General features: G+C 33.1%; 1 protein-coding gene across 3 annotated transcripts in view; it reads left to right on the top strand.

Annotated features, from left to right (window-relative positions):
- Nucleotides 1-25,812, top strand: part of Slc4a10 (solute carrier family 4 member 10) — a 213,435-nt gene that overhangs the window by 166,795 nt on the left and 20,828 nt on the right. For all 3 annotated transcript variants that reach the window (XM_071619392.1, XM_071619390.1, XM_071619391.1), the window contains 6 exons: nt 5,789-5,894; nt 10,616-10,777; nt 12,260-12,373; nt 13,480-13,641; nt 21,242-21,493; nt 22,756-22,824. In XM_071619392.1, the coding sequence (XP_071475493.1) occupies nt 5,789-5,894; nt 10,616-10,777; nt 12,260-12,373; nt 13,480-13,641; nt 21,242-21,493; nt 22,756-22,824 (865 nt within the window). The remainder of the gene's footprint in view (nt 1-5,788; nt 5,895-10,615; nt 10,778-12,259; nt 12,374-13,479; nt 13,642-21,241; nt 21,494-22,755; nt 22,825-25,812) is intronic.

Here is a 25,812-nt window from a genome sequence, read left to right as displayed (position 1 = left end):
TTAGCCCATTTTAAGTGTGCCCTTAAATGAGTTTTAACAAATGAATATGACAGTAATTGATGTACAAAACATTTTCCAAAAATATTTTGTTATGGGTCCTTACATAATGGCATTATATGTACAATAAATATTTAATTATAGTTGACCTATGTGCTTTCACATAAAGGTATAGGGTGCCCAAAGGTGTAGAGTGGAAAATATTGCCAGAGTTATGTATTTAGAGGCCAAGGAGAAGATGTGCCATTTGTATGGAAATGAAATTCAAAGAGAGAGTTTATGAATTCAATGCAACTAGTATGTTTGTTTTTAGTATTAGCTGGTTGTGGCAGTGTTTTACAAAGTTATGTGACATTTTTAAAAAGCTAAAGCTACTTTTCTCATGATATGATACAGCTGTACATCAGAATGATGTCTTTAAAAGTATAACTGCAATGGAGTAAATTAAATGCCATGCAAGTATGATTTTGTCAAATGAACTCAACTTATATGTATAGCTATAAAGCTCTAATAAAAAAAGTATAGGTACTTAGCAAATCCACTCAAAGAATACAATCTGAAATATGGAAATAGGTGTTTTTGTAAAATGCTTGACACTGTATTATTTAAATAGTAATCTGAATAGAACAAATTAATGTTTAATAATAGATGAATAAGTAAACTACGTTGCATGTTATTAAAAAGAAAAATTGTATGCTTATAAAAATATTTTGAAAATATACATAAGAAGAACTACTGAAAGAAACATACCAAAAAATATAGTAGTTGTGATGGAACACCATCAGAGATTTCTTTTTCTTTTTTTATTTTAACTTGTATTCTGTAGTGTGGTTTTGTTATTCTTTGTAATTCAAAGTACTTTTGAAACAAAACAAAATCATTTTAAAGCCATGTTTGACTTTACAGATAGGTCATGATTTTCTGATTTTATGCCTTATATTCATTCCTAACTTGCTACACAGCACTCTGGAAGCTAATTTAGTCAATAAAGAGGCTTGAAAAAAAAAAAATGAATCACGAACCATTACTGTTCAGTGCACACAGGAAGGTACTATTAATAACCACAAAGGCAAAAGGAGAGCATCTGCAACCCGGGGACTAAAATTAGTAATAGTGGTGAAGGGAGTTTTACCAAACCGTATTTCCAGAAGGCAGCCGCAGGCTTCTCTTGTGTAAGGAAGACTGATCACCTCCATTAGCCTAGAAACCAAAGCAAAGACTTCTGGATGAGGGCATTTAATTATAATGTTTATCTAATCACTCTGCAGCCATTTAGATAAACAAGATGGCTTAGAGCACATGCTTTTCCGTGGGTAGTAAAGGGTAGCAGAGGATGTTTTTGGTAAAAAGTGCATTTTAAGCCAAGTGATCCAATATCACAAGTAAAAATTATTGGCATTTTAAATTGGTGTTTATAAAAAATGTGGAGAAGTAAAATAAAGTAAAAACAGTGAAGTACAGATACTGCCCTTTCTACCTTATAATCAATGGTAACTGTAATGTTTAACGATGATACCTAACACCTAATCAATATGTATTTTCACCTGTATTAACTCGTTTATCCTCATAATAACCCTGTAAAGTAGACTACTATCATTATCACCTCTTTATAGATAAATCAAAGCATAGAATGCTTAAATTACTTGTACAAAATCACTTAGTTGAATGAACATAAGAAATTTGGTTGGATGCTCTGGTATCCTAAGTGACAGTATGCACCTAAAGAATTTGTGTGTGTGTGTGTGCGCGCGCGTGTGTGTGCACGTGTTAATTCTTCTATCGTATTGTGAGAATCACTAGAAATTATTTTGGATGAGATTAGCAGAAGAACTTTTTCTGAACTCAAACTCCATCTTTTCATGTGTTATTTCTAATGTACTTTTCTTCCTTTTTTATAGTTGGAATTAGAATAATTTGGACCAAGTTTATTGGTACAGAAAATGATATTTTTCTCATTTCATTTTTAATTTATGGAGTCAGAATATCTGCTTCTCATGTTTAAAAACGTAAGAACTGAACAGTCAGGACCCTTCTTTGGGCCACCAAGGATTGGCACAGAGATCTTTTTAAACTTTACACACAATCATACAGCCTCTGAGAACTGTCCACTGATTCCAGTTATCAGATATGTTGACTCAGGAAGGAACAGTGGCTTTCTTGGCTATCCTTGATGTCTGTGATATACAAAGTAAATATTTTAGATGAAAACATATTTTTACAGTTTGGAATTGACTTACAAATGAGGAAAGTTATTTGCCAGAGAGAGTCTTGATAAAGGCGAAAATAACCCACATCCACTTGAACACCTAGCTGTGCAAAAATGTCTCTCCTATGAGATTGCCATTTTTACATGGTATTTGTAGCTTAGCACTTTCATTGAGTCAGTTAAAGTGTAAAAGTAAATACACAGCCAGGAATACAGTTACACATTATGCCCTTTTATCCACTAGCACATATGATTACTTTGGGCAGCAGAGAACATGGCCTGAGGAATGGTACACATGACAAACAAGGTGAAAGGAAAGCCATATCACCAGGTTTATATGGGGTTAAGAGAAATATGACACTGGACATCAGGACTGAGGGGGGTGGGGGTGAAATAGTTGTCATGATATGAAGGCAAGGCTACATGGTGCTTTGGAGGACACATAGGTCCTGAAAAACAAAACAAGGAGAAACACATAGCACAACGTAGGTTGCTTCATTTGTTTCGAGTCTCCTCACTTTCTAACTATACTGCTAGAAATGGCACCACGTCACATCTAGAAGCATCATATTATAGCTGAAATAGCAGGAGTTACAGGGTCAAAGAGATGTATTCAAATCGAATTCTATCAGCACAGGCTTTTGGATAAGTTACCAAATATTTAGGTTTTCCCTCAATATCATATGGAAATTAAATTATTAGTCTAGAAAACATAATGTGCCTCCTATCATGCATATAGCTATATGCATGACTTATTTATATAGACAGATAGTAGCTACAGAAATCATATGTATGTGTGTAAACCCATTTGCACAAGGGTGTATTCATTTTTACTATAGTGCTGTCTTTCTCCCTTATTATGTTTCCTCTACAATAAACTGGCCATATTTTCTCTCTTTTACATTTTAGTCATCTCTTAGTATCCTTGGGTGATTGGTTCTAGGACCTCTTACAAATACTAAAATCTGCCGATGCTCAACTCCCTCACATAAAATGGCATGATATTTGCATATAACCTACTTGCATTCTCCTGTATTTTTAAAATCATCTCTGTAACATATAATACCTGATACAATGTAAATGCTATGTGAGTAGTTATTATACTGTATTCTTTAGGGAAAAATAGCAAGGAAAAAATGTCTGTAAGTGTTCAGTTACAGAGGCAGTCCCCACCCCCAGAATATTTTCAATCCATGGCTAAGCTAAATCTGCAGATGCAGAACCTGTTTTATGGAGGGCTCACTGTATATATTTACTTTGAAGCAAAGCAAAGAGAGTGCTAGCATATTACAGAAAGCACTAGGATTCCTTTTATGTTACATCAAGATGAAAGTTGAGTTTTATATTTTGTACAAGACTGAAGAATGAACCAGAAAACAGTAGTGATGATGAGCATGATGATGTCAGGCATAGTTCCAGAGGTACCTACATGTTACTTATTTTTCACAACAGTTTTGGTAGGTAAGCTTTTTTGTCTCCATTTCACACATGAGGAAACAGATTTAGAGTGGTTAAGTAAGTTGCCCATGGTCTCAGTCAGTAAATGATAGAGCTGTCTAGTACAAAATCCTGTGTTCTGTGACTGTGTACAACCAATCTGGCACTTGGGCACAACTTGCATTCATCAATGTCTGTTAGGCTAGTAATAGACATCTCCAGTGTCTTTGTTTCCCTTCTGCTGACACAGGCCGGTGCAGCTGATTGTAGCAGCTACAGCCTGTGTATTCCATTCCTTTAAAACCCTTGTCACCAACTTCCTCACTCCTCTGGCCTCTGATACCCATCAACAAGTGAGCCCAGCTGGAGAATCCTCTAATATCCCTTAATGAGAGCAAGAACCATGCCTGTCCATCTTGCCCAGATCAAGTAGAGTTTCTCAAAATAATAGATAGACCCTCTACTCTGAGAAGCATGAAAGAATGGTGGAAAAGCAAAACAGCCAAACTTCCTGATATGGATGATGAAGAGAGATTGTGGCTAAGGTACACAGAGGTTTACCAAGTATAAATTATAAAATTTTCTCCACAGCTATAATCTTAGCAATAGTGGTTAGATTATACAGTTATATCAAAACAACTAAAACAGGATTCCAGTGAAATTTCATCTTTGGTACTATACGTGGATTATCTTGGAGCCCAACCACCATTTACAAAATGTTTCTCTTAGAAAATGCATTCTGAATGGCAAAATAGCAGGAATATGAATGACTTTTTGGAAAACAAACTATTCATTAATTGAGGTTCATGTAGAAGGCCATACTTTTGTTAGTTGTCTTTGCTTATATTCTCTTCTCAATAGCTTATAAAGTTATAAATAACATGTGGTCAGAAATTGTATTTTCATATGACAGCAGAATGCATTACAATTCTTATTACACATATACAGCACAATTTTTCATATCTCTGGTTGTATACAAAGTATATTCACACCATTTTTTGTCTTCATACATGTACTTTGAATAATAATGATCATCAGATTCCACCAGCATTTATAACCCCATGCCTCTCCCTTCCCCTCCAGCCCTGTGCCCTATCTAGAGATCATCTATTCCTCCCATGCTTGTCTCCCTATCCCACTATGGATTAGCCTCCTTATATCAAAGAAAACATTCGGCTTTTGTTTTTTTGGGGATTGGGCTAACTTCACTTAGAATTATCTTCTCCAACTCCATACATTTACCTGTAAATACCATGATTTTATTCTCTTTTATTGCTGAGTAATATTCCATTGTGTATATATGCCACATTTTTTTTATCCATTCATCTATTTAAGGGCATCTAGGTTGGTTCCCCCTCACACATCAGACAGAGCACTAATCTCTAGGATATATAAAGAACTCAAAAAGCTAAACACCAAAAAAATAAATAACCTAATCAATAAATGGTCTAAGGACCTAAACAGACACTTCTCAGAAGAGGATATACAATCAATCAACAAAATATATGAAAAAATGTTCATCATCATTAGTATTTAGAGAAATGCAAATCAAAACCACTCTAAGATTTCATCTCACTCCAGAAATTGTATTTTATATGGCATAAAAATACAACTGTTCTCAAATCTTTCTTTTTAAAGAATCTAGTATTGATCATGGCATTGTATTCATGGCACTCAGAAAAAAAATTGTTTATTGATTATTTGATGTTTAATAGGATTATCACTTTTCACAAAGAATAGTACATCCTGAGATAGCTATGGTTCTGACTTAATTCAGGCTCTAATTTTGAATTTCATAGCAGTTATAAATTATCTTGACAATATGATTTACTTATATTTTTAAAATTGATATGGCTATACAATATTAACTATAATGGGTAAGTGGTATAACAATAGATTTGGATGCTTAAAATTTTTTCATGTATAATTTAGAGGCAAGTGGTTATGTTAGGGCCTCTCATTCCAGGAAATACTATAGAGTGGTCGAGTATCACAGAAATATATCTGTCTTGATTTTTGGAATAGTCTATCCTAATTGCTTGTCAGCTGGAGAAATTCTGTGAGTGGGGAGAAAGGACCATTTTTATATGTGTTTTGGGTACTGTGACAAAAAGCTATTTCAGAAAAGACCTTATTTTGTCTTTTCAGATGTAACTGTGTGGAGCCACATAATCCCAGCAATGATACATTGAAGGAATGGAGGGAATCCAATATTTCAGCCTCTGACATAATTTGGGAGAACCTGACTGTGTCAGTAAGTAAACCACTGAAAAATAAATCCTATCTTGAATCACTTATTTTTGTTGATTGACATTCTGAATCAATTATTGCCAGTAAAGTAAAAGTTTTGAATGCATAAAATTTTGAAAGGGATAACTTTAAATTCCTCCATTTTAGGTATCCATCAGTAAGCTGGGGTTTCACTCACTATCAAATGAAAAGGTTTTTCTAATAGTTTGTAGGCCTGAAATGCTCTGAAGGCACACATAAAAAGAACAATATGTGTGCATATATTTTAGCTTGCCCATAAATATTTAAGATAGAACTATTTTTAAAAAACAATCATTATATATTTATCAAATATTTAAGTCATGCGATGAATTGAAAGTACTTTAAATATGAGTGCTGTTGACCTAAATGAAATCACATGGCATGACTCAATCTGCCTTCCATGTAAAGAACCCAGAATGTTTTTACTTTACTCTGATACACGGCTCCAGCTGCTCAGAATATATAGAGGGGGAAGGGATACTTTGGGTGGACAAAATCACTTTTCTTAACAGAATTCTGTTACTACCCTCCACAGAGCTTTCTTGTTTCCATTTTATTCTCATCTTCTATTCAAGAAAGGTGACCAACATATTTTTCACCAATAGTGTTAAATCCTATGCCTTTGTTTTATTTTCTTAGCCTTCTTTGCTTGCTTTCCTCTCAGTTGCATTTCTTAGTTCTTCTTTATCTATTTTAATGTTTGTGCATCTCTTTTTACATTTATATTTGCATTCTTTACTTCCATTCAGTGAAATCTTATCATTTGAAAAACTGAAAGTGTCCTGCTTTTTATAAGCATTAAAATCTCTGAGAAGCTCTAGTTTCTTTTCAATTCTTCCCAGTTACAAACATTACAATCCAAAGCTTTAGCCACTTTACCTCCCTATGTAAGCTCAAATTCCATTGTGATCATCAACACAAAACTGCATGAATTCTAGTTCATTTGATCAAACACATGCTATTTTAGTAAGTGGGCCAGATAGTGGAACATAGAAATCTTTATTTGTTGTTATACAGATACAAAACTCAAAACATGATTCTTATGTGACCTTTTGTCTATTTTCTCAATTTTCTAAAACACTAAATGTGAGCTTTCAGAATCAAATTACTTATCTTCCATTTAAAATTCTTCTTGACCTAAATTTTACTACCTTTATTCTTATGGTAGTTATTTTCTCTAGAATAAGCCTGTACTTACTCTTGTTGTTCTCTTCTGTTATTGTCAGTTAACATTTATTCCTTTTCATCTATTTTTTTATGAGGAAAAAAATTGCTAGGTTGTTCTGCTCAGAATCATTTAATTTGGCCAGTAAAAGAAAGGATGATCTGACCAAGAATTATTCAGCATTTAGGCATGGGAACATGGTGGATTTTTTCAGCAGTGGCTCTTCAATCTGCATTCCTGTTTTGTAAACTGTGTTGTATCTAAAGAGCCCCTTGTTTTTGTCCTTTATCTTGATGCTCTCTTCAACAAGAAAATCCAAATAATCCCACCTCTGAATTATTTAACATGATAATTTACTCTTTGTGCTTTATATTATTAGAATAATTTAATATTAAATAATAAAATTCATTCTATATATTAGCAAATCAGAAATAATAATCTTCTAAAAGATTTACAGCACAATTGATGTGACTAGCCATTCCTTACTGTCTGATACTAGAAGTTTTCTGATCAAGTGGAATATGGTGAAAAATATTTTTGCAATCAAAGCAAAGATAATACTTGGTGGGTTTTTCTTTTTTTATTTTTGAAGAAGTTTTTTTATTAGGTATTAACATTCTGGCAGAATTTTCAGATTATTTTTCATTAGTTAAAAGCAGTTTTACAATGGGTAATTGCTAATCTTGACCAGCTATAGCTCTTATCACCAAAAAGAATGCTATATAATGGTGTGGGGGGGAGGGAAACAAAACAAAAACCTGTAATTTTTAAGTCAGCGAAGAACATTAAAATTTGTCTTATACTGATTTTTTCCTCAGTATAATCATGATATTCATCAAAGAATTTTATTAATAAAGTGCAGTTAAAGTTTATTATATTTTATGAATAGTGATATAACATTAAATTTACCTATTATTCATTTGCTAAGTCCCATATTGTTTATTTTTGAGTTGTTAAATACCTCATGAATCATATTCTACACCTTGCTAACTAAGCAAGAGAAAAAGTCAAAGGACTTTTCTTTGATTATCTCAAACTGCTATATGTAGACTAAGGTTTAAATATTTGATAAATATATGATGATTGTTTTTAAAAAATAGTTCTATCTTAAATATTTATGGGCAAGCTAAAATACATACACACATATATGTATATATCTGAGTTTGACATATATATCAAAATCAGCCATTTTAAGGAATCCCTTTGCAAGTTTACAATACTCATAAATAATTACCTAGCAATTGGTTAAGAAATGTTTTTGTGCCTGAATTACATATGTAGTTTGTACATATATTAGGGGTAGGACATTCATGCCAGCTTTAATAATTTATCAACTTATTTTTTGCCAACTTATAGAATTGTTGAAACTTAGAATGTGTTTGAAGAGTAATTAGTGGAAATCAGTTTGTCAACAAGCATTTTTTGAGAACCCATTGTAAGTGAAACCATATGTTAGACTCAAAAGAAGAGAGCAGGATTTGGAATTGGTTTTGACTTCTAAATTTCAGAATTTGCTGAGTGTGTGAGTGAGTGAGTGAGCGTGTGTGTGTGTGTGTGCATGTGTGTTGAGAGTACAATTGATATAATGCTGAAAATAAATATTGAACATAGTAGTTCATAAGTGCATATTTTATGTTAGCATCCTGTCTCCTTGAAAGCAAGAAAAAAATAAATAATATTTTCAAATTTTCTTTGAATTAAAATAACGAGACCAGTCTTTGCAATTTATTATGGATTATAAGAGAGAAAAATGATCCTTTAAATGGAATCTGTTTTAAGAATTGAGGATAAGACCCGGCCAAATCCAAGGAATATTTTGAAGACTTTTATACTTGCAAAAAGCCCACAAATGCTCACAAATCAATAGATAATGTGCTTATAATGGAACTTTTAGCTTTTCTTTGTGCTTAGCCATTCTGCTTACCCATGATGTTGCTTAGTAATTGCTCTCCAGCATTTCTGGACAGGAGCAGAAGCGTAGACTGAAAAAAAACACAAGGATTCATTTTTGCTACTTTATCTATTTTTATAGAGTTTTGAGAGAAAGGAAATTGAAGCTATAATTAAGGCCTGGGGGATTTTTCTGTGGTTTTTTCAATTAGCCAAGTTATTGTGTTCTGTACTAGCTTAACATGATAATTGGAATTCAGCTTGCAAGAAAGGTATCCACAATTAGTTTAGAATAGGGGACAGACTCTTTTAGACAGTTTAAAGTGTCTCAATCATATTTCTCAGGATTGTTAGGATCAGGTGTCTACCCTCCAGTAGATTTTGCTGTTGTTTGCTTGTTTTCAGATGACACTGTAGCTACTTGTGATGTATTCTAGAATCTTTTAAAGGTATTTTTGTTCTGCTATGCAAGGATTCCAGTATTTGAGGTTTGTTTCACTGTGAAGACTCTGTTGCTGATCCATCCATCAGTCCATATTTTTCTCTAAGATCTCTTTGTACTATTGCACAATTTAATTTCTGTTCAGGGACCAGAATACCTCAAGAACCAATAAGGTCACTGGAGCATTTAACTTTTTTTTCTCTTTATTTATCTTTATTCTTAAAATAAAATATAATTTAGTAAGATTATTATCAAATTAAAATAGGAAAAACCCAAATTTCTTTAAAGTCAGTTTTTTCCTTTCAAAATATTTGATGTTTAAAATGCTGTTTTTCTTGAGGAAAAATTTTTTGACTTTGCTGCCACCTCATGGCTAAGGCCGAAATTAGAAATGGTTTTTCAGGGGTTTATGGAAATACAGTAGCAGAAATAAAGATTGTGGGGAAGTCATAGTAAAAATGAAGTTTATCTTGCTCAAGTAACTTTTTGCTCACTTGTTCTTTAATCTAAATTGAATCCTATCTCTGACTCACAATTTCATTTTAATAATTATGTATTGTAGTTTGTTGTTGTTGTTGCTTGTCTTTCCAGGTGGTTGTAGAGTAGGTAATTTTTCAGAATAATTGTTCTTTAATATGTGATCATTTCCATTACAAGAATCTCATTTGAATCTCAGCTTTTCTGACACCCAGTAGCAGTGAGGCCACAACAAATTACTTAATATCTCTATACCTCAGTTTCCTCAGATAATGAAGTACAAATAATCACATCTACATATACTATAGGGCAGGTGTGCAATTAATTAAATTGAGGCACTCAAATGCTTTGGCCCTGGGTCTGATGTTGGTAACTATTCACTATCAAATATATCATATTCTTAATAAATATGGTGTCAGGAACTTAGTAGATATTAGGTTTAAGAAATTTGATAAATCAGTAGTCTTGCAGATTTAAATTTGAATTTGTAAGAATAAACATTTTAAAAGGAGTTTGTTTTCAAATTTTACATACTATGTCTTTGATATTGCTCTTTATCTATCCAAACGGAAATCAGAAAGAATCTGTAATATCTGCTTAATCCTTGTGAGAATCACAGGCGAAAAGCTTCAGTTGTTTTAAGCTGCTGCTGATTGGGAGATGTTGTTTTCTGAAAGAAAAAATGCCCAGCTCTTTCTTAACATCCCATTTGCCTTATTTCCTGTGGCAGGAGTGCAAATCACTGCATGGAGAGTATGCTGGACGAGCCTGTGGCCATGATCACCCCTATGTGCCAGATGTTCTGTTCTGGTCAGTGATACTGTTCTTTTCCACAGTTACAATGTCAGCCACTCTGAAGCAGTTCAAGACTAGCCGATATTTTCCAACTAAGGTACTTTGACTGTAATTTTCCTAATCCAAATGTAAGCCAATATACAGCATGTTATGGAGTCCTACATGTTTTAGGACAAAGGAAAGAGCAAGTGATGGAAGGAAAGGGGTCATAAAAGGACTTTTGTATGGCATGCCAGGTTAGAGGCGGGGTGGGGTGAGGGGGTGATAAGGAAGCATTTTGTGATTCAGGTGCCAAGGAGGGCACCAGCCCTGCAGGCTTTTCTCCTGCCAGCCTCAAGGATCAACGCCCACTTTCCCACTTAGGTTTTTGGAAATTCAAAGCACACACTGCATTACTGATTGTCACTTTCTTGCCCAGTGAACAGTGGGAACTATTCCAACCTGACAGATACCTCAGAGGAACCACTCTTACATTCTCTAATTGGGGAAGCCCCTGCAAGACTTATTGGAACACTATTCTCTTTTTCGGCTTTTAAAGCGTCAGTCCCTCCCCCTAACCCTCCATGTTTGCATCTGCATATTTGGAAAGGAAAGTAAACAGAGAAACAGCTTAGTTCAATATTTAACACTGCAAAGTAACACCTATAATGTCTGATTTCGCCAAAAAAAAAAAAAGTAAAAGAAACAAGGAAACAAGCTTTTTATGGTTGAGCTATAGATTTTGATAAAAATTCTTCTGAGAAAATGTTTCAAGAACTGTTCCCTTCAGAAAGGGCTTCTGTTTTAGTCTCTTTCTTCCCTAAGGTGGAAGATTAATTTCTTCCCACTAAGCTTAATCTGATTAATACAAAATTATCTTTTGTAAGTTTAAACAGTAATCTTAAGCGTTTAAAAAATTATTTGTGTATATAAAGATCCTAAGAAAAAAACAGATCTTATTAATAATTGTGTAAGGATATTTGCTCAAAAATGGATTTTTAAAAGAGAAATAACTTGAAAAACTGGCTTATGCAGAATACATTTAAAATTGAATAAATTTTAAATTTGCCTCCTCTGTTGTTTATATTACCAAGTGCCATACTTGTATCATAGATAAACTAAGTGCCATACTTGTATCACAGATAAACTAAAACATTGAGCTTCTTCAATAAAAACAGATACTTTTATTTTACAATGCCTTTGACTAATCATATTAAAATGTTTCCTGTGGACTTGAAAAGGAGTCCTAAAATTTTGTCAAATTTTGTCCATGCACCCTTATTCTGTGTTCTGAATTTTTACACACCCAGGTTCATAATAAAGTTAGATTTTAAGTAGGTATTTTAACAACACAACCACCATTATATCTATTCCATAATTCTTTATTCTGGAAATGTTAAGTGTGTACTCTCCAAAATGACAGAGATACATAAATATATATTCAGGTTCTGACAGACCTAATGGTAATATTATAGTATACATGAAATATATTATGATATTATGTCATAAAGTGTTTATAAAGTGTGACTCTAGATTGTGTTCTGAGTACTTATTGGTATTTATAGCTCCTTCAAGTGACAAGTGTTCTTATTATTTTTAGGTTCGATCCATAGTGAGTGACTTTGCTGTCTTTCTTACAATTTTGTGTATGGTTTTAATAGACTATGCCATTGGGATCCCATCTCCAAAACTGCAAGTACCAAGTGTTTTCAAGGTGAATTTATCATAGCACTTAATATCTATCATCTATCTCTCCCTTTCTCTAAGTTCAATCTTCATCAAGATGAAGTCTGTAACCTTAGCACTTCTTATTTTCATGAAAATATATAATATACATCAGTAGAGCAGTAAATTAGCTACGTGTAGTATGTCTAAAACTTTGGTTTAGTATTAAAAATAAATAGTAATCATAGAAATAAAAACCCAAGGATTGCTTGAAAAAAATTCCTGTCAACTTCCATAAAATCAACACTCTAAAAGATCAGGAAGGATTTTGAAGCTAAGGGAAATGCATTATCTTGAGACAGTGAGTAGGGCTTGAAAAATAGATTAAGATAGGCCTAGAACAGAATTCTGGCCTTGAGCCAGTTACTAACCCTCTCTGAACCTCAGTTTTCTCATTTGTAGAACAGGGGTGGGAAATTCCTCATAGTATTGTTGCCAGAATGAATTTCTTTGAGACTCATCTTCAGCATCATTCATGTTTAGAACCCTATCCCGAGCCTCTGATGTGACAAAATTATTACTCCATCTTCACACAATAGCCTATGCCTACATCTAAAATAAATGACTACATTCTATTGAAATATTTTGTTTATATGTCTTTCGGTGATTCTAAACTGAAAGAAGGTTCTGACTTATTTATCTTTGTATATCAGTTTTAGAAGAGTAGTCAATGTATTATTTGTTAAAATAAATAAAATTTCCAATTGTAAAGGGTAAATATTGATTTTTTTACTGTAGGTATTGATTGAGAATATAGATTTTTGAGCTAATTTGTCAGAGTTTAAATTCCATCTCTATTACTTATTATTACTTACTTTGGGACCTTGAGCAATTTACTAGATCTGTATGCCTCATTTTTTTTTTTAATCATCTTTAGAATGTTGTGAAGAAAAAAAAATGAGTTAAAATAGTTAAAGCACTTAGAGTGATGACTGTTATCTTATAAATGCTTCATGAATACCATGAATATTAATTATGGGCCACTCAGTTTGCCAGTTTATAATTAGGGATTTCCTGGTAGTATTTCTAAGACTTAATTTGATTCAGTATCTATTAATCCAGCTGCTAATATATACACTCATTTATTTTCCTCAGCCTACCAGAGATGATCGTGGCTGGTTTGTTACACCTTTAGGTCCAAATCCATGGTGGACAGTAATAGCTGCTATAATTCCAGCTTTGCTTTGTACTATTCTAATTTTTATGGACCAACAGATTACAGCTGTCATCATCAACAGAAAAGAGCATAAGCTAAAGGTATATTTTAACATCAATTTCAAAATAAGTAATTCTGATTTAACTGATAGTAATCAACTTTGCCTGTATTCTGTATTCATTTGCACATTGAAATACTAAAATCATATTTTGGGGTTCATAACTTTGGGGGGAATACCAGGGATTGAACTCAGGGCACTTGACCAATGAACCACATCTCAGCCCTATTTTGTATTTTATTCAGAGACAGGATTTCACTGAGTTGCTTATCGCCTTGCTTTTGCTGAGGCTGGCTTTGAACTTTTGATCTTCCTGCCTCAGCTTCCTGAGCAGCTGGATTAGTGCCACTGTGACCATTGGGGTTCATAATTTTTATTGTTTTGCAAGACACTTTATCTTAAAATACAATGAAAAATTTGTTAGTAGCACTTGGGTAAGCATTAGTCTTAGAATCTTACCTTCAGGACTGAGGAAAAAAAAAAAAACATTGTCAATTTTCTAATTTTAGCATGTTTAACATATTTTAATGAAGTAATTTCGGTTAAGTACAGCTTTAACAACTTATCTTACATCTGGGATTCTCTGTTCCTTTATTTGATCCTAACTATGCCTATTACATGCAATTGCGTTGCATTAATTAGTAGAACAAATTACATGTCCAGATATTTCTCGTTTTAATCATTATTCTGTTTGTAATGCCTATAACAACAAAACTCAGTCACAAATATTATAGTTTTTAAGTGATATTGTTTTAATTCTATGGAAAATTTTGATAGCTTTTTTTTACAAGGAGAATAATTAATTTTGGATATATCTTATATACAATATTCTGACCCTACCATTTTGCTACTTTGAACAACCATTTTTCACTGGTATTCAATTTTTCTTAGATATGTGATATGAGTACTATCATTTAAAGGAATGAGTTAAATAAAATCAATTAAGTCATTGAATGATTAAAAATAATCAAAATAAGTCCTTGTAAAAAGAGAACATGTTCAGTCTTGTTTTGTTTTAGTATCATTGGGGTTTGGAGATTGCCAGCTCACATACACTTACTCTATGGGGGGAAAATCATTTTCAGAGTAACAGAAATCATGGATTTTGTAAATATATTAGAATGATTAAAAAATTAGACTTTTGGTGAATATAGTAATGAGATAAGAAAGCATAATTATTTGTAATAAATCTTACTAAGGAAGTGTATCTATCTTAAAGAGCTTTCTTCATTCTCTTTGTAGAAAATAACTTAAGATGCTGAATGTTTAAAAGGTATTAATTCAATTTACTTAGGGTTTTTATTAAATAAAATGTTCAATTATTAACGAAATATATTTTAAAACATCTCATAAAATCTTACGAACTAGACCAGTGGAGTGTTGGTCTAGTTTAATACCAGGTGAACAACCAGCTCTCTTATGTAAAAAAAGGAGACCCAGATTTACCATATGTGCTGATTTCCATAGTGTGACTATTCCCAACATGGCCATTTTGAACTATCAGTGGGACATAAACTGGCAGGAAAATTCTACTTTTTAAATTTTTATTTGTTTTCATTAACACATCAATTAACCTCAAGAGATGCAAAAGAAGCATTTGATAAAATTCATGATAAAAGCTTTGAAGAATTTAGAAGGATCATACTTCATCAATTAAAAAAAAAATCATATATGATAAACCCACAACTGAAATCTTATGAATTGTGAAAAATCTGAAAGCATTTTCTCTAAGAAACCAGACAAGGGTGTCTTCTCTTGCCACTCCTATTCAATGCAGTACTAGAAATTTTAGCCAGAGCAATCAGGCAAGAGAATGAAATAAAAGGAATATAAATAGGAAAGAAGGAAGTCAAATTATCGCATTTACAGGAAAATTTTTTAAAATTAAATAATTTGCTCTCATAAGTTTAGATGGATTGGTTTAATAGTCTCCTTATTTATTTATCTATTTATTTGTTACCAGGAAATGAACTCAGGGGCACTTGACCACTTAGCCACATTCCCGGCCATATTTTGCATTTTATTTAGAGATAAGATATCACTGAGTTACTCATCATCTCACTTTTTTTTTTAGATTTTTTTTTATTTATATATGACAGCAGAATTTATTCTAATTCTTATTACACATATAGAGCAAAATTTTTCATATCTCTGGTTGTATATACAGTATATTCACATCAATTCATGTCTTCATACCTGTACTTTGGATAATAACGTCACTGTTGCTGAGGCTGGCTTTGAACTCTGGATCCTCCTGCCTCAGCCTCCTGAGTAGCCTTTAATAGTGTCATTTTTTTTTAATATCAATAATTTTAAAACATTTCCTTAAAAATACCAGCATTATACAAAATCAAGCATCACCAGGACTTTTTATTATAATGTTACATAGTTACTTGAGTAGACCTATAAACAAGTTTTAGAACATTATGTTAAACATTCTCTAAATATCCTGCAATTCTCTAAAATGTAGGAAAACATTTTATACTAAACACCTGTTTATTTTTTTAAAAACTAAAAGCATCTCTGTTTTCTGATTTTAAAGTAAAACATGATTTTGATTTAAAATCAGATAATATGAAAAATTAAAGGACAAAGTTGAAAAACACTATAATTTTATGGCCTAGAGATAATATTGTTTACATTTTAATATATAGTTAAGTAGATATTATCTTTTTCTTCCTTCCATCTGTCCGCCTTTCTGTTTTTCTTTCTCATTCTTTCTTTTCTGGGGATCAAACACAGGATAAGTATGTGTTCTACTACTGAGCCCAAACCCTGCAGCCCCAGCTTTAAGTATGTATTTTCATACCATATATATTCATTTTTTTTCAAGGAAGAATATTATTGTGGAGATCATCCCATTTCAGCAATGTAATTTTTTTTTTCATTTTTAGTGACGGCATATAATTACATGACATTTTTAAAAAAATAAACTAAAAGACTGATATTGTAAGCAGAAAGTAAGCCATTCAGTCATTGATTACCTTTCAAAAGAAGTTTGCTTTAGCCCTTATAATAGGGTAGAATTCCATTGATTTTGCTGAAATATTACCCTGTGTGTAGGTTATCAGTTAAACTGATTCAGACAGTATTTTCTCCAAGTACTAATGGAGTCATATTAAAACAAACTGGAAGTAAATGAGGATTTGCTTTCTGTGTTATTACCTTCTGAGCCATTCTGTATCCTGGCCCTTTTGAGGTTTCTCAACCTCATGAATTGCCTAGCCTTTGTTCTTGCTCCTAATTCTTCATCAGCCTATTGTAGGCCCTTAATATCACAGCTCCAAAATCTACATACTGTTCTCCCCCTTGTACACACAGCGTAGAATAACCAGAATATAGTAATACATTCTTCAAGTGGTCCTTTCATATACTTTCATTGACAGGATGGAAATGCAGAACTAAAACATTTATATTTTTTGTCACTGAAATTAACCTGAAGCTACATAATTAAACTTTTTGTATTATGTAAATAAGTAACTTTGTATTCAGAAGGTTCATATTTTTACCCCTTAGTATCAGAAACTTAGTATCAGAAACTTGGACTTAGTATCAGAGCAAGTCTGGCTTGACTCTGAGCTCTGTGGTATTGCTATCAGTAGAGGAGTCAGTGGGGTCTTGGTTACTCTGAGCCTGAGCACCCTGTCCTTCTTGGATGTAGATAATTTCAAAACAAGTTTCTTCCATTGGATACATGATTTATCCACAATGAACATTTAATTTTGTTCTATAACCCTTGTCTTCTTTAACTTTGCTTTGCTGCTGATTTCTTGTTAACAACAACAAAAATATCACCTCTTAGAACACTGTTTACTTAGAAAAACAGTTGGTTTCATGGCCGCTCTCCCTTCCTGCTGCTTCACTGAAACATTTGCAAAAACTCCTGACTTTGGCTTGAACCACATTTTCACACACACAAAAAAAAATGTTTCTTGAATATACTTCCAGACCACAAGTTCACCACATCTCAGCTTTCGTAAGTTTTCTTTTTCTTTTTTTCTTTTTTACCTGAAAACCCATTTTTGCTCTGGTTGGAACATTCCCTGAAAATTTTTAATGAGTTTTGTTTTCTAGTTACTGTACCTTTCTAGTTAATATACCAAGCACCTTGTAGACTCTACATCCTATTATCTAAGTCTATATCATAACTCTAAGTCACTCCAGAATTAATTTGTTTTTATCTCTTCCAAACATATTTTAGATCTTTTCAATTTCATCATCAGAACTAGTAGTTAGTTTTCTTTTAGACAATGTTTCTCATGCCAGTAAAAAAAAAAAAATCATTTCATGAGTGTTACTACATATAAAACCTTGCTGATCTACATAGGCTAAGCCTAACTCACTGGCTAAGTGACTCATTGCAATAAGAATGAGGGAGAACAAAATAAGCAAAACTCTAACTCATTGCATCTTATGATCCTTTGGGTCATATGAAGAGTGAAAGAAGCTGCAAGTGTGAAAATCTGAAATGAAAAGTATCATATATTACTTACAGTTATACATATAAATCCATATCATCTCCAGCATTTGTATATTTGTTTGTTTGTTTCTTCCTCAGAGAAGTGGGATAGGCATAGGTTAATGGAATCTCTTTAAAAAGCATTGAAAGTAACAGCTTGTTTTTTTTTTTTAAGCTTACTCTCAGAAAGTGTAAAGAGAAAGACATTATCTTGCAGAAAAGAAAGTTTCTGTTAAGATACAACTATGGGCTTTTCTACATGTTTCTGTAGACAGTTCAGGCTTCTCTTGACATCATTTTTAATAAACAGCAATACAATCCCAGATCACTTGAGTAAATGAATGCGTTTGCAACATTCATTTGGCACCACATTCTCTTGATGATTATGGCATTTGATATGTTCTTTTTTGCCCTCTTTGTCAGCCTGGTTCTTCATGTCAATCTATAGTCTTTTATGTGGTTAACTTGACAGATGCAGGAAATTGCTGCCAAGCTTTGAAATGAATTTTTTCAGCAGTGGCATCTGGGTATCAGATGGTCCTTTTGGCTGGCCTCTTGTCTTGCTGCATGTTGGTTTTAGTGGGGTCTGGTGTAGCATCACCTGTTGCTATGCTCCCTTTTCCTCCCATATGTCCATTTTCCGTGATTCATGGATGAATGTGAGAATAAAAACTCCAGTTCTGTCTTTATTTGAGAAAAAAAAGTCTACAGAAATATGTTAGAAGGTGCAGAGTTCTCTCTCTGACAAAGGGATAGTTCCCTTTGGTTGGCATGCCTATCAGCTAATAATTTGGTTACAAAGACCAAGTTTTTAAAGGCACTTCTAATGAAAGGCAAGAATAAAGTTGCTGATTAATTAGTGGAAGTGCCAGAACGACTTTATTTCCTTTGGTTTGCATAAAATCAAGATGCCCCATTGTTGTATGGCATAATGAGGGGGAAGTTGTCTTGTTTTTTTTTTTAATGATATATTTGTATATAACAAAGCTAGCTTTCTAAATTTTAAAAGGAAATTATTCCCTCTGAAAAAATTGTTTTGTCCATTTTCATCATTCCAGAATTACACTGTTCATATTGTATCACATTATAAAATCACTCAATAGGAGTTATAGAAAATCTCCATCATAAGGAAGATCTTCCTCCCATTATTAAATTGTAGTGAACATGGTTCCTGAGCAAGTCCAGGATGTGCTAAAAGCACAAACTAGACTCTGATATTCATCTTGTGGCCTCCAGAACTTCTTACATCCTCCATCCTCTCCTAGCAGCACCACAGCTTTGCTACAAGCTTTAGGGGCACATTCACAACCATTCCTTCAGATTTAGGGCCTTAAGGAGGTAGATCCTTCACTCACCTTTATCATTGTCTCTCAGTCCCAAAGACAAAACATTTCTGGAACTGCTTAGGGCAAACTCTAAAGGAATCAAAATTTGAGTTCTATATGACAGAAGCACATCTTCCAAAATGTTTGCAGAAGGGTCAAGGGACCACATTATAGCCCTAGTAAAACACCTTCCTACTGCCTTTTAGGTTATGCTGACACCAGGATTCTCTTCCCATTTTCCAAATCTTTTAATGAAAATCTTCCCTGCATTGCTTACAAAAGACAGTTTCCAGAATCATATACATCAGGGGAATAGTTCTAGTGAACATTTTAGTGAACTGTAGCATTGCCCCAGATATCAGTTGACTCAAGGAAGTGCTTCACTGAGCTGGTGACAACATGGGGACGTGGGGGGGGGTGTTAGGTGGATCCCCCCCCCCCCTTTTGTCATTTTTAATGATTTAGCAGGGATAAACAAAAAAGAAAGGAAGTACCAGTAACTTTGAGAATCTTTTTTTTAAAGAAAATAATTAACAAAACAAAATAACAGAAAATGCTACTATGACAGATATGCAACAAATAAGATTCATACTTTAGACTCTGTGAGCTTTTGTATTAACTATAAACTGCTTGTAGTTTGACAAAACTGCCTCCAAAAATGCCAAAGTTGTTTTATTGAAGAATTGGTCACTGCTGCTCATTGTCAGACCAAATTTAACTGTTATATCTTATTTTATAATTAAAATAATTAAGTTTAATTCTAAGAGAAGTTTCAATGATATATATTTCCTTTTAAAACAAGTCAATCTGTAACTTTTATTGGTTACTTCATGTGTGTTAATTATTGTGCTAGAAACTGTGAAATATTGAGAAATTATATGATAGATTATCTGTTCTTAAGAAACATAGTTTTATTGAGGAGCATTGAAACAAAATGCATACAAAAGAAAAATGTGTTGTCCAACTGCTAGAATGTAATAGTACTTAATGTTCATTGAGTGCTCTCCATAGACCATACATAATACTAAATGATTTTCAAAACTAAATAATTCAATCCCCATGACAACCCAGTGATGTGCTTTCTGTTATCATCACCAGTTTTCAGATAGGTGACACAATAGACAAAGAGATATACCTAAGGTCATTGGTTGAGCTGGCATTTGACCCCAGGCCATTGGTCTCCAGAACCTATTCTTTTAACCACTTTATTATACTGCCTCTGATACAGTGGTATCTTTGCAAAATTAAAAATAAGAATTGGAACATAAAATAGGCCAACTCTTTGCTACCTCAGAGGTTTTACCCTTTAAGTTCCTGCAGGACCCAGTGAGAGAGGGGAGCAGTGCTCTTGCCCATCCTCGAGTTCTCCCTCGAATGGACCTAATCACCTATTGATATCAGCCTCCTCATATCTATCCCACTTATTTTCCTTTCTTAAACTTTCTGTGAAGCACTTAAATTTGCAACACCTGGAGGTTAATGATAGTGGAGTAGAAATACAGAGGAGATCAGTAACATCAGAATGGAAATACAGAGGAGATAGAAAACATAAAAACTAGCATTTTAAGAAAGACTGATATTTTTCTAGTGCTGAAAGAAAAACTTTTTGAACTAGATCACACTATATTGAGATAAATTGAGCATAAAAAGGGAGCCTTGGTTCTATGATATTACTCTTCCCAATGGAAAGCCACCCACTGAGATATCAGAGAGCAACTGGAAAAATGTTTAAGAGTTTACCTGGAGAAGATCCACTGTGGAGGGCCTTTGGGATATTATCAGGATGAGGATTCTATTCACAATCAGGCCATCCTTTAGCTGTTTTATTGATGGTTTCTTTTCTTTCTGCTTTTTAACAGAAAGGTTGTGGGTACCATCTGGATCTATTAATGGTGGCCGTCATGCTTGGAGTATGCTCCATCATGGGCTTGCCATGGTTTGTGGCTGCCACAGTCCTTTCCATCACTCATGTCAACAGCCTGAAATTGGAATCAGAATGTTCAGCTCCAGGAGAACAACCCAAATTTCTTGGCATTCGGGAACAAAGGGTTACTGGGCTTATGATTTTTATTCTCATGGGATCATCCGTCTTTATGACCAGCATTCTGAAGGTAATGGAATGTTTTTATGAGTTTGAGAGAAAGCAGAAAATACATATTTAAAGATTTCACTTGAATCTAAGGAACATATTACAAATATTGTATGGCATGTGATGAAAATGATGAATTTTTTTATCATATTTATTCAATTCTTCTTAAACTGAAGGGAAGAAATTATGTCCTATAGTTTAGAATCCTTAGATATATAAAGGTTTTCAATGGCAAAATAAAAATCATTGTGTAAACTATTACAATAACTTTGAAATGATGATCAAGCTTTGGAAAAACATCACTCATTTCTGATTGACTGTGACCTGAATTCACTTTTAGGGTACTTCACAAACTGAAGTTTCTGATTTTTTATCAATGGAAAGATATATTAGCAACTAATATTACCTGCTATAAGTTAGCTGTGTAGAAATGAGCATAGCCATGCTTGTGGTCAAATATCCAGTTTTATACTTTAAGTGCTCCATAAAACTATTGCATGGACATCATCATTACATATACTTACTTTTTTACATTTAAAATATTTTAATTCATTTTGAAGAGCACTACATAGTACTTATTTTGTCATGTAATTTGGCAGATATTTCTGAATTATGTTAATTTCACTATAAATTATAACTCATTTTAGTTGCCTGTAATTTGAAAATTTTAATTGAATTATTTAATAATTTTCACAAGTTTACTTGTATTTAATCACTGAAATTTTTGCAAGAATTAATTCATGTTGTGTAAGTAATTATAAAGGTGGATGATGATGAGCTATTTCAATAAAAACAGATAATATGAACAACACATGATTACAAATATCTACTATAATCTAGGAACAACTTTTCAGTGTAAGATCCATTCTTCCTCTTTTAATCCAATTATCTTGCCATTGTGAAATAAAATTTAAATTGTCTTTCAAGTTGCATAACAGTTATTTTTTATTGTTAAATAAAAATATTAATAATTGTTAAAACTCTTATTTATTGTGCATGATGTGGTTTCTGAAATAGTTTTTCACCTATTACATATTGATAAGAACCCTATTGTTATCATCGCTTTTTAGATAGTGAACAACTAATGCACAGAGCTTAAATAATTTACATAAGCTTCCAAAGTGCTAAAGGTCTGATTTGAATCCATGTCTTCTGGTTCTGTATTATATTGCTTCAAAAATACATTTTGTATCTGTTTCCACCCCCACTTTTGGCTAAATGAAAAACAGCATGCCAATGTATTGGAAAATAATTTGTGCCTTTTCTCTAATTGCTCTTTTACAGTTTATTCCCATGCCAGTGCTATATGGAGTATTTCTTTATATGGGTGCTTCATCTCTAAAGGGAATTCAGGTAAGCTACTTACAGTACTACAGGTACATCTGTCATGACTTATCTTAGGGTTTGTTGATGTTGTGTCATATGACAGCTGAGAAAACAACATCATCTGAAGAGTGGTTTTCAGACCACAATTAAATTGTTCAAACTTTTCAGAGTTGCAAAAGTTAAAAAAGACCCTCTCCAGCATCCAATGTTCTTAATCTTAGGGTACTTTTATTTACCATAAATATATTAATATTTTAAGAAGTTTAGCATTTATACCTTTTATTGATATTAACAGCAGTACCTTTCAAGATACATCCAAATACTTATAGTCTTTGACACTTTAATCATATTTATGGACATCTATCCATGACAATAGAAAAATATGCACAAAAATGCTCATTCTAATACATGTTATTATTATCCAATAGCAGTAAAATGAGTAAGCAATTAGACAGTCACTGAACATTGATAATTATGATGCCTACCAAGGTAATATGATAAAGATACTTATGATGTAATACAAAGTGAAAATGTACCTACCATATGTTTATAAAGCTAATAGATTGAGTTGGATTAAAATGAAAGGTGGAGGAAAAAATGTGTTAAGATAGTGAGATCCTGGATGATTTTTTTTCCTTTTATATTTTTTTCTGTTATTACAACTGTATCTATAGAATTATTTTTTAAGATATAGGGTAAGGCAGTTTCAAATATAAAAGAAATTTTATACATTGTTAAAATATTGGTTAAATTATCGTGTTAGGCACTGTATTAGTTTTCTGTGGTTGGCAAAAATTTACTTTACAATCCCATAGCTCAAAACAACAAATCTTTATAAGCTCACAGTTTCTGGGGGTCTTGAATTCAGGAACAGATTAGTTGGGTGGTTCTGGTTCAAGATGACTCATGTGGGCCTGTCAGGATGTTGTCAAGGGCTGCAGACATCTGGAGCCTCCACAGTGTTTCAAGATTTACTTCAGGATGACATATCACATGGGCATGGGCAAGAAGCATCATTCCTTTGTGGATTTTGGTTGGAGATTTCGGTTTTCTTGCCACAAGGGCCTCTCCATAGGATACTTAAGTGTGCTCACAACAGGGAAGCTAACTCCCAGAGAGAGGAAGTTCTAATGACATTTGACTTACCCTCCAGAATTGCATGTAGTCATGCTTCACATTTTCTATTTGTTAAAGGTAAGTACACTCTAAGTCTAGCTTTGAGCACAAGAGAAATTAATTAAGATGTCATCTTTCAAAGATAAGAGTATCAAAGAATTTGTGGACACATTTAAAACCCTCTATAAGTGTATTCTAAATAATTGTGGATGCTATTGGCAAATTCTTCCTGCTTATTTCTTTTATGATGTTTTATGGGTTGGATAGTGAATGTTCCCTCAAAATTCACATCCATCTGGAATCTCAGAATATTATCCTATTTGTAAATAGGGTCTTTGCTGATGTAATCAGATACTTGGTACACTCCCAATCTAATAACTGGGGTCCTTATAAGCCGAGAAGAGGACACACAGAAACACAGGAAAGAGAGGCTACATGAAGGTGGAAGAAACGATTGGAAGTTTGCTGCCATAAGGCAACAATGCCAGGAGCCCCAGGAGCTGGAAATGGCAAAGGAAATTTTCTTCCCTAGGGCCTTCAAAAGGATTATGGCACTGCCAACATTCTGGTTCAGATTTCTGGCCTCTGCAACTCTGAGAGAATAAATTTCTATTGTATTAAACCAGAAAGTTGTGATAATTTGTTATGGCAGCTCCAAAAAACGAATACAGATTTCTACTTAATTTTGCCTTTGAATAATCTTATTTTATAACTTAATATTATTTAGCCAAACCACTTCAATATTCCTGAAAAAGAGATTAAATTCAAGCCTTATTCACTGAGTAGTTTAGTTTTTTGTTACCTAAGAGAAAAATATAAATTACAGCTTTTTCTATGACATAGCTGGTCCCATTGCTGTTCAGAACATACAGAAGAACAGTCACTTGACTGAGGAACAGCACCATGGGTCTTTGTTCCTGAGTGAATGGCCAGTTTCTGACTTTGAGAATAGCAGCATGTAAGCCTTTGGATAGTGCTAGGTAACAGAATTGAGGTGTAACTTCAATGCAAAGTCATTATAAAATCACTGAACACACAAAGATTGTATGTCTTTGTTCATCTTGACTCTGGGTAAAATTAACTTGGGAGAGGGGGATGGTTGAGAAGTGTTATGTGTTTAAATTTTCCTGGGATATAATTTCATTTGTTCATTTTAAAGTATCTTTTGGTAGAACTGAATTGGTAAGGCAGATAAAGAAGAGTATGGAAGAGGTTTTATTTATTTGTTTTTCTGATTTTTTTTAAATTGCCTTTGGCAAAAGTTCCATGACTACTAATTTCATCTGTAAGTGAAAAGTATTTATTATTAGGCCCCAGGCTCACATAAATACAACAGCAGAAGTTTAAGAAACAAACTAAAATCATTTTGATAGGTTTCAACAGATTTCCCCCCCTAATTCAACTCATATGATTTTATACCCATGTGGTTTAGAATTAAACAAGAATGTCAAGTTTGGAATTATTTGGGAAGTGATTCTTTGAAATAAAAATTGAAGAAAACATTAACAAAGCCCCATGAGTTAAGTAAAATGAGTTTTAAATACACAAATGAACAGCAAAACAGGGTACACATGGACAAATAGCATCTCACACTGAGAAACAAGCTTAGTGAAAATTTAAGTGAGCTCCACACTCAGCAGTTGAAATTCCTAATGGGAATTGTAGCTAACTGGGCAGGGAAATGGAATATTGACATTATGATATAATAAAAGCCAAATGCAAAACTTAAAATACATCTATCATGAGTAATAATAATTAAATGTGTTAAATAGCTATGGTTCAAGGAATATGTTACTTTGTTACCCTATACATTGAAGAAATCTATTACCTTATGGGCAATATTAAAAAACTTTTATGTAGGTTTCTCAATGTGAAACATGGCAGAAAAAACAGATCACA

Source organism: Marmota flaviventris, chromosome 11, assembly GCF_047511675.1.
Source record: "Marmota flaviventris isolate mMarFla1 chromosome 11, mMarFla1.hap1, whole genome shotgun sequence".
NCBI classification, from domain to species: domain Eukaryota; kingdom Metazoa; phylum Chordata; class Mammalia; order Rodentia; family Sciuridae; genus Marmota; species Marmota flaviventris.
This window is presented reverse-complemented; position numbering and strand designations above follow the sequence as displayed.